This window comes from Rana temporaria, chromosome 8, assembly GCF_905171775.1.
Source record: "Rana temporaria chromosome 8, aRanTem1.1, whole genome shotgun sequence".
NCBI lineage: Eukaryota > Metazoa > Chordata > Amphibia > Anura > Ranidae > Rana > Rana temporaria.
Window position 1 is genome coordinate 104,114,263 of NC_053496.1, and position 10,696 is coordinate 104,124,958.

Here is a 10,696-nt window from a genome sequence, read left to right on the forward strand (position 1 = left end):
TGGAAGCGGGTGATATGGTGGTTGTTAGTTACTGGTAGCAACCAAGCGCTACATGCTATAAACCAAAAAAGTCTGTCAATTTTGGAGAAAAAAAATATATATATATTTTCTGCTATTAAACAAATCCAATAATATTTTTTTTTTAAATCAAATTTCTTCATAAATTTAGGCCAATATGTATTTGGCTACATGGTTTGCACAAAAGTTATAACGTCTACAGACTATGGGATATACAGTATACTTGAATTTGTTACGGCGGTGATCAGCGACTTATATCGGGACAACGATATTGCGGCAGACAGCCTGACACTAACTGAAAACCATTGACACTTATAGTGATCAGTGCTAAAAATATGCACTGTCACTGTACTAATGACACTGGCTGGGAAGGGGTTAAACAGCTAAGGCGATCAAAGGCTTAACTGTGTGCCTAACCAGTGTTTACATGTACACAATGCGTGGTGCTTTTACTAAGGGACACAAAATCCATTACTTTCCCTGTGTCAGAACGGAGCCCTGCCTTGTATATATAAGCAGAGCTCCATTCTGTGTCTCTCCTTGCCTGATCAGTTGTCGGCAGACAGCTATTTGCAAATCACAGCACAGGAGCAGTGTGCCCCCTACTTGGAAGTGCTGGATCATGTGCTAGGTACATGATCCGGTGCAGGAGAGCTGCTCTGCTGTTATATAACTAAGTTATGCAGTCGGCAAGCGATTAAAGTAGCGCAGTGCTAAATAGCAAACAATAGCCTGGTCATGAAGGGGGTAAAATGTTCCAGGGCTGAAGTGGTTAACCGCTTGCCGACCGCCGCCTGTACATATACGTAGGCAGAAGGGCGCGTCTGTACAAAGCAACATACCTGTATGTTGAGTTGAATTTGCCGCCATTCGCGGGCACCCCTGCTGCAAGCTCCGTGACCGCTGTCTCGATGTCCGCCGGTGTTCCGCGATCGTGTCATGGAGCTGCAGAACAGGGAGATGCCTATGTAAATAAGGCATTTCCCTGTTCTGCCAAGTGAAAGGACAGTGATAGCCTGCTCCCTGTTATCGGGAGCAGTGTCGTGTCACTGATAGCCAAGCCCCCCACAGTTAGAATTACTTCCTAGGACTCACTTAACCCCTTTGTCGCCCCCAATGTTTAACCCCTTCCCTGCCAGTGTCATCTACACAGTAATAATTGCATTTTTATATAGCACTAATCGCTGTATAAATGACAATGGTCGCAAAATAGCGTCAAAAGTGTCCGATGTGTCCGCCATAATGTCGCAATCACGATAAAAATCGCAGATCACCGACATCACTAGTAAAAAAAATGATTAATAAAAATGCCATAGATCTATCTCCTATTTTGTAGACGTTATGACCCGGATTCTCAAACGAGTTACGCCGGCGTATCTCCAGATACGCCGTCGTAACTCTGAGTTCGAGCCGTCGTATCTATGCGCCTGATTCTTAGAATCAGTTACGCCTAGATTTGTATTAGATCTTACGCCGTCGTATCTTAACTGCATATTTACACTGGGCGCTAGGGGCGTGTACGCTGATTTACGCCTAGAAATATGTAAATCAGCTAGATACGCAAATTCACGAACGTACGCCCGGCCGACGCAGTACAGATACGCCGTTTATGTTAGGCTTTTCCCGGCATAAAGTTACCCCTGCTATATGAGGCGTACCAATGTTAAGTATGGACATCGTTCCCATGTCGAATTTAGAAAATTTTACGTCGTTTGCGTAAGTCGTTCGCGAATAGGACTGGGCGTCATTTACGTTCATGTCGAAAGCATTGGCTTCTTGCGGGTTAATTTGGAGCATGCGCACTGGGATACTTTCACGGACGGCGCATGCGCCGTTCGTAAAAAGCGTCATTTACGTGGGGTCACATAAAATTTACATAACACACTCCCACATTCGAATTAGGCGGGCTTACGCCGGCCTATTTAGGCTACGCCTCCGCAACTTTCGTTGCCTGTAAAAAATGCGGAGGCGTAACGTAAATAGGATACGTTACGCCTGCACAAAGATACACGATTCTATGTGAATCCGGGCCTATAACTTTTGCGCAAACCAATCAATATACGCTTGCGCATAACATAATTTCTGTCACCGTGCTTCAGTGTGCATTCTTTTATCTACTCAAAATGTCAATAAAACTTTATGGAATACAATATGTTACTGTTATGACATTACTGCTAAACGTCTTTCCTGTAAGTTGTATTATAGAATGGATGGATGTATTCCCTGGTCACACCTCGCACGGTGCTGGCCTCATTCCGTCACCTACAATTCTACACTGAGGATGCAGTAACGCAGCAGCGCCATCTAGTGGCCGCGAATGAGTACACCAAGCGGACAAAACTCGCTAAGCACAGACCCGGTAGCCTCACAGGACACACTTCACGGCTTGGATGTGAATGAACGAGGGGGACTTCGGCGTTATAATACCTGAATTGTACATGAGTAATGGCTCTCTCAACACAATATCAGTTCACAGAATCCTGGCCGAATCAGTGAAAAAGAGGCAGCGTTTGGTGAAAGACTGACAAACCCCCCTTTCTCACAGCAGCGCGTGCTCACACACTTCTCCTCAGTGCACCAGTAACAGCGCCGCCCACTTCTGCATCTTCTTCGAAAAAACTTTAATAACAAAATATTTATTGCTGACAAAAACAGAGTGTTCCTGTGGCCAGGAGAGAGCAGCACTGAGCACTAGCAGTAGAGGTAAGAGCTTTCCAGGGACTAGTCACTTCCGGTGTGTGGGAGGCAGACAGGGCTGAAGGAGGCCGCAGACCTGGGCCTGGTAAGCTGATACTGTATGTGTATAGTGATAGAGAGAAGGGAGTATGGCTGTATGTGGTGGCTGCACACAATGTGTATACATAACCTGCAGGCAGACATGACACAGCAGCTCTGACTTCTTTACAGCATATGGAGCATGCATAGACCATGCAATATCATGCCAGTTTAGGATGAGCTTTTCAATCATTGGCCAATGGCCAGGCTTATTGAACAATAAGGGCTCATATTATTATTATTTCGGGTACTTATATATCGCTGTCAAATTACGCAGTGCTTTACATATACATTGTATGTTCTTTACATATACATTGTATGTTCTTTACATATACATTGTATGTTCTTTACATATACATTGTATGTTCTTTACATATACATTGTATGTTCTTTACATATACATTGTATGTTCTTTACATATACATTGTATGTTCACATCAGTCCCTACCCTCAAGGAGCTTACAATCTAAGGTCCCTAACTCACATACCCAGATGTACAATGCGGACCTGGACGCAATACTATTGTATGGTGCAGGCCCATTCACACACACCTCTGTTTGGGTCCGTAGTAGTGCTTGGCTGTGTACACCAGAAACGTCTGCATTCATGGTCTGATTTTCATTGTATTTTCCACTGTAGGTATGAAAACATTCATGCTAACGTTTACATGCCTGCAGAACCTCTCCCTGACACCCACACCCCTGGCTGTTCAGGCTGGGTTCACACATATGCAGTCGCGGTTCCAATGCGGCAGTCCAGTGTGATTCTGTTCGCTGGTGCAAATGTTTACAGAAAAATGCACAGGACCGTTTTTTAAAACCGCACCGCGGCCGCCTCGCACATGTGCGAACCGGCTCCATTGAAAGACGGTCCGATTCATGTGTTATGCAAATTGGATGTGATTAAAAACGCATCCAATTCGCATATATGTGAACTAAGCCTTAAAGGGTTAGTTCACCTTTGCCCTTAAAAACTGCCTATGCAGGTAAGGGGTGTCTATAGATTGACGTCCGGAAGATTTACCTCCTTCATGACCAGGCCATTCTTTTGCGATACTGCACTGCGTTACTTTGACAATTGCACATATTGCAATGCTGTACCCAAATAAATTGACGTCTTTTTTCCCCCACTAATAGAGCTTTCTTTTGGTGGTATTTGATCACCTCCTGTTTTTTTTTTGCGCTATAAAAAAAAAAGGCAATTTTGAAAAAAATAAATTCTTACTTTCTGCTATAAAACATATCCAATAAATTTTTTTAAAAGAAATCAGATTTCTTCATCAATTTAGGCCAATATGCTTTATATTTTTGGTAAAAAAAAAAATTATTTGGCGTATATTGATTGGTTTGTGCAAAAGTTATAGTGTCTACAAAGGATGGGATTTTTGTTTACTAGTAATGGCAGTGATCAGCGACTTATAGTGGGACTGCGATATTGCGGCAAGCAATTGGACGCTAACCGACACTTTTTTGGGGGAACCAGTGACACTAATACAGTGATCAGCGCTAAACATATGCGCTGTCACTACTAATGACACTGGCTAGAAAGGGGTTAAACATCAGGGCGAATGTGTGTGTGTGTGTGTATGTATGTATGTGTATGTATATGTATATATATACCGTATTTATCGGCGTATACCGCGCACTATTTTGCCCTGAAAATCAGGGCAAAATCGTGGGTGCGCAGTATACGCCGATACCCGCTTTCCCGCCATGAGTTTGAATACTGCGCCCGCATATAGCGAGCGCAGTACACTCGTGAATCTTCGGCCAGTCTCGGCGCCTCTTGTACTGACGTCCTGAGCGTACAGGACGTCAGTGCGAGAGGCGCCCGAGCCTGCCCGAAGATTCACGAGTGTACTGCGCTCGCTATATGCGGGCGCAGTATTCAAAGTCGTGGCGGGAAACGAGCGGGAGGACGCCGCCGAAGATGGACGCCGGACCCGCCGAAGATGGACGCCGGACCCGCCGAAGATGGACGCCGGACCCGCCGAAGAGGACACCCGACGAGGCCGCAGAAGGACGCGGACCCGACGAGGCCGCAGATGGACGCCGCGCAAGACATCAAAACTGTAAGTACAAAACAACAAAAAAATCTTTTTTTCCCACAGGATTGGGGGCTATATGTAATGTGCTGGGATGTGATCTAAGTGCTGGGATGTGATCTATATGTAATGTGCTGGGATGTGATCTATGTGTAATGTGCTGGGATGTGATCTATGTGTAATGTGCTGGGATGTGATCTATATGTAATGTGCTGGGATGTGATCTATATGTAATGTGCTGGGATGTGATCTATATGTAATGTGCTGGGATGTGATCTATATGTAATGTGCTGGGATGTGATCTATATGTAATGTGCTGGGATGTGATCTATATGTAATGTGCTGGGATGTGATCTATATGTAATGTGCTGGGATGTGATCTAAGTGCTGGGATGTGATCTATATGTAATGTGCTGGGATGTGATCTATGTGTAATGTGCTGGGATCTGTATGTAATGTGCAGGGGGCTTTGGAATATAAAAGGGGCTGTTGAAAGTTTTTTTCCTAAAACTTCCCTCCTAAAATTAGGGTGCGCGTTATACGCCGATAAATACGGTATATCTCTCACACACGTGATCCTGCGCACAGCGGTCAACCTGTAGTAGTAAAACAACTTTAGGGCGGTCGCTAAGGGGTTAAAAGACTGTGCAGCTCTGATTAAGGCCTGAATCAAACCTATGCATTTTTAGTGCATTTTGCAGATTTGCACTACAGAACATGTTCCATAGGAAACCATGTTAAATGGACTGTAGTGCAAATCTGTAAAATGCAAAAAACACTCAATATATATAGGTGGGAATCGAGCCTTAAAGCAGAGTTCCACCCAAAAGTGGAACTTCCGCGTGTTCGTCTCCTATTCCCCTCTGGTGCCACATTTGGCACCTTTCAGAAGGGAGGGGAAAACGGGGACCTGTTTTTGACACGTCCCCTTCCCCACTTCCGGGAGATGGGGCTGCAGCGCTGTCTCTTGAAAGTTTGTCTCACTCCTCTTTCCTCCACCGCCGAGCCAATTAGAAAGCATAGCATGCTTCGCGCATACGCAATAGGGAACCGACTGTGAAGCCAAAAGGCTTCACTGCTGGGTTATCCTCTTCGCCGCTCAGCCTGGCCGCTGATTGGCTAGAGCGGATTAGGGGTGCAACGGATCAAAAAAATCATGGATCGGATCGATCCTCGGATCAGGAGTCACGGATCGGATCGATCCTCGAATCGGCAAAAAAGAGACTAATCTTGTGGTGCTCCACTCCACTCTGGTGCCCCCCCCCCCCTCGGGTGACTCTGGTGCCCCCCTCGGGTGACTCTGGTGTCCCCCCCCCCCCCCCCCTCGGGTGACTCTGGTGTCCCCCCCCCCCCCCTCGGGTGACTCTGGTGCCCCCCCCCCTCCTCCGCTCAGTACAAACAGTCTTTTTCCTACCAGGTGCAAATCTCAAAGACCGGTCCACGTGCAGATCTCAAAGACAGGTTCACATGCCTGCATACGGTGGTCCCGGGTCTGTAGTCAGCGCAGTGATGCGGGGAGGAGTGTAACGCTGTGCACTGGCAAGCACATGGGGTGAAGCAAGATGGCCGCCGCTCCGGAGCTAGGCCGAAGCCGGGAAATTTCCTACGGCCGAGGCTCCGGAGCGCTCCACGGATCTCGGGGTGTGCCGATCCGAACGGGGTGACCCGTTCGGATCACGAATCGGTGACGATCCGTTGCACCCCTAGAGCAGATGAATTGAGACCAGTGCAGCCATTGGCTCGCGCTGCTGTCAAACGCATCCAGTGACACGGCACGTCGAGGAGCGGGGCCGAGTGATACAGTGAGCGGCTATCACGGGAACGCGCCCGCAATTACTGACCACCATGCGAGCTCTCGCATGACTGTGGTTAGTAATTGCGGGGAGGACCAGAGACAGCCGCCGAGGGACCCAGAAGACGTGGATAGGGGCCACTCTGTGCAAAACGAACTGCGCAGTGGAGGTAAGTATAACATGTTTGTTATTTTAAATTACATTTTTTTTTTTTTCCTTTTAGTGACACCTAAAGTTGAATAGTGCCCTTGCTATAGGTGTACTGTAGGCCATTTCTGAAGCCTGACTGGAATACTCCCAGGACGTTGCTAATTGAGGCCTGGTCAGTACCGCTCACCTTCACCATCACAGGAGTGAGCTCTAATACTGAGCTCAGTGCTACTGCATCAGGAGAGAGAGCATGTGAGAGGGTTCAACCCTCCTGGCGGTATTCCTGAGTGTGGCTTGGGGGTTAAATTTCAGTACCATTAGCGGTAACCCCGAGCCACACTCGGGAATGCATTGCAGAATCCTGGTCAGGTAACTTACTCTGTCACCAGGATCCTGCGATGACCTCCCCACTGTGTCCCCACTGTGCCCGATGCTCTGTGTGCCGTGCTCCTTTCTCTTCAGGGTGGAAGTGATTGCGCTTTGTAGCTTGATCTGGTTTCCTTCTGCCAAGAAAGGGCTATATCTAACAACCTTGGTACCAGAAGTATTGCCACCAGCCAGTCTGAGGTGCTGCTTGTGACCAAGCACCTTGGTTGGCCAGGAGAGCCAGCCTAAAACCGGGAACACAAATACCAAAAATAGGTAGACTCTCATAAGGGGTCTCTGGCTTACAGTGTAACTAATGTATATGTAGAAGGATTCTCAAAATCATGTCTCAGGCCTTTTCCCCAAAAAGACAGGATACTCGCTTCCATTTCTTTGCTCATTCCACCAGGGTAGCAAGTGTTTCTTGTGCCTTTGTGTTCCAGGCATCCATCTCTCAGGTATGCCAACTGCTACCTGGTCCTTGGTCCATTTTTACCAAGTTTTATCATGTAGACATGGCGACATCAGCAGATGCTAGCTTTAGACGTAAGATCCTATGGACTTTGGTGTGATTCAGTCACACTGGTGTTCTTCAGGACTGCCATGGCACTTTGATTTCATTTGTCCTTTTTTTTTTTTTTTTTTTTTTTCTTGTAACTGGTTTCCTTTAGTTCTACACATTGCTGAATGGCAAAATTTATACTGATCATATTAAATGAGAACTACAGAATCATCATGATGATGATGATATTGCAGATTATATGTAAATTGTAAATGGCATTATGATATGTGTTGCTAATATATTTGAGCTCCAGGATTATCTGTCTTGAAGGTTAGGTATCCTGTAAATACGTTTATAGCAACTGTATAGATATGTGTATTTATTTTTAGATTTGTAGAAAAATGTACTCCGTTTTAATACTATTTGTTTTTTGGAGTAGCTTATGCAAGGATGTTTTTTCTTACGACAGTTTATTGTTTATACTGGTAATTTTGTATGTTTCCTGTAGGTCGAGGAAAGTTCTTAGTTACTTCAAAATGGTGAGAATCTTGGCAAATGGGGAGATCGTTCAAGATGACGACCCCCGAGTAAGGGGAAGTACGCAACGTAGAGATAATAACCCTCGCCAGGTGAGCACTTATTTTCTATACGAAAGAAATTCGGGCGATTTTCGGGTGCGGCCATAAATTATTCTCACCTGTCCCATGTGCATGTGTCCCGGAAGTCGCTCACATTCCCCATCACCTCCATCCTCCAATCTGCAGCAGGAACGTCATCATCCGCCGCATGGCATGCCGGGATATGTAGTCCCGCCTCTGTTGTTAGTGAAGGGGGAGGTCTCCTTGTAGAACTACCAATCCCAGGGATTCCTAGCGAGCCTGGTCCCAGACAGGGAGCGGAGCAGAGAATGCTGACCGGAGCCAGGGAGATGAGGGCAGGTGCTGGGGGAGCCTGGCCGGAGCTTTACCGCTGGAGGAGGCAGAAGACGGGGGAGCACCAAGGTGAGGGCCAGCAGAGGGTTCCGTGTAACCCGGAGGCTGAGAGAGGGAACCATTGTACTACCTGGGGGCCTGAGCGAGAGTATACATATATGGGCAATGGTGACAACATTAGTAGAGGTGACAACATGGGCAATGATGACAAGAACGGGGTTTACTACCGCTTTAAAAGAATCGCGATTCTCATTTTTCCCAGAATCGTGCAGCTCTAGTGCAGTCCTCCTTCACTTACCTCATCCTTCGATTTTGCTTTTAAATGTCCTTATTTCTTCTGAGAAATCCTCACTTCCTGTTCTTCTGTCTGTAACTCCAAACAGTAATGCAAGGCTTTCTCCCTGGTGTGGAGTGTCATGCTCACCCCCTCCCTTGGACTGCAGGAGAGTCAGGACGCCCACTAACACACAGCTCCTTTCTCTATCTGCAACATAGAGAGCGTCCTGACTCTACTGTAGTCCAAGGGAGGGGTCGAGCTTGACAATTCATACCAGGGAGAAAGCCTTGTATTACTGTGTGTAGTTACAGACAGAAGAACAGGAAGTGAGGGTTTCTCAGAAGACATAAGGACATTTAAAAACAAAATCGAAGGATGAGGTAAGTGAAGGAGGACTGCACTAAGGTAAAGGAAGATATTTAGGGGAAAAAAATTGTACCTTTACAACCCTTTTAAAAGAGGATGTTGATTGGTTGGTACGCCATGTTTTTTTCTTTTCCAGATTCTTCCTTTCTCCAGAGCCCCAATAAATTCCTTTACACAATGTTTACCTATGGACGTAGTGGAATATAATTTTGTCTTATTAAAATGTATTTTTAGGGATGTAAGATATAAATTCAGTGCAGATATAAAAACATTTAACAAATGGCTTTTTGACATAACTGTTCCCATGTTTTGATTTGCTGTGCCTTCAGTCAGTTTCCTTTAGTTTATATAATTTCCTATGCTTGCAGGGATTTTTTAACATGATGGGAAATACTGGACCAGGACCACAACAAGCTCCACAAGATGAGGCGAGACAGGAGGGACGCTCTCCTTTCACTGACTTTAATCAGCAATTGGTGAACATGGGATTCCCACGCTGGAATCTTGGAAACCAGGTGGTAGAGCCAGTCATGTCCATCCTCCTCCTTTTCCTTATTCTAATGATGGGTGTTCGTGGCTTGCTCCTTATAGGCTTAATATACATTGTATCCCACCTCAGCCAGCGATAACTGCACACATGGGATTCTGGGAAACTGGAAGACAAAGGAACAGAAGTCTGCAGCTGTGAATTTTTATGATTGTGCTTATTGGAGGAGTTCGGCAGAGGAGCCAAACTGTATGGCCATGCTTGCCGAATGGATATCAATAAATGTATCCAGCTTCCTTTAGGACCAAAATCTCAAATGATCAACAGTGAAGTAAATATGGACTTGACTGGAGCAGAAGCCTTTTTAGCCACGCTATCAAATTTTCTTATTTAATTCCTAAATATGTTTCTACTTTCACTATTGTATATTTTTATGCTAAAATAATTCAATGAAGTGAACAACTGCATGCACTTATTACTAAATTGCATAAAATGAATGTCTTTTGTATTCCAGGTTTTCATGGTCTGTCATTTTTAGGACTGATAAATATAGTTGGATATATTACTATGAAAGGTCATGGGAAATACAGCTTACTGAGACAGGTGTTAAGGCTATATCATTTATTTTATTTTTTTAAACAAACCTGTTATAGTTCATCCCCCAATAACCCCCCCCCCCCCCCCCGCTGGGGAACAACTAGTGGTTGGTATTTAACCATAATGCAGGTAATGCATAAAGGTAAACAATATTTGGGCTTTAGAACCACTTTAACTGGGGGTAAGACAGTAGGGCCACATTGTAAGTGGCTGAGGTTGTTATGGCCAACGCTAATTCTAAAAACCTCAAAGAACTTTTGTTTTTAACATTTGATTTTGGAGTGAATGGATTTTCCTGATTGAAAATTACATTCACTGTTGAAAATGTATTTGTTTGAGAAATAAATTTCATCATGTGCCTTTGAATTTTTCACTGAAGGCAGCAGCCA

The 10,696-nt window shown here is 45.3% G+C and overlaps 1 protein-coding gene across 2 annotated transcripts; it reads left to right on the forward strand.

Annotated features, from left to right (window-relative positions):
* The first annotated feature begins 2,557 nt into the window (after positions 1 to 2,557).
* FAM241B (family with sequence similarity 241 member B) lies at positions 2,558 to 10,223 on the forward strand. Of its 2 annotated transcripts, none has more exons than XM_040320465.1 (3): positions 2,558 to 2,721; positions 8,157 to 8,277; positions 9,592 to 10,223. In XM_040320465.1, the coding sequence occupies exons 2-3, from the start codon at positions 8,185 to 8,187 to the stop codon at positions 9,850 to 9,852; spliced, it is 354 nt and encodes a 117-aa protein (XP_040176399.1). In that variant the 5' UTR covers positions 2,558 to 2,721; positions 8,157 to 8,184; the 3' UTR covers positions 9,853 to 10,223. The 2 variants fall into 2 exon arrangements, with proteins under 2 accessions (XP_040176399.1, XP_040176398.1); XM_040320464.1 differs by having other exon boundaries at positions 2,719 to 2,800.
* Positions 10,224 to 10,696: the final 473 nt, after the last annotated feature.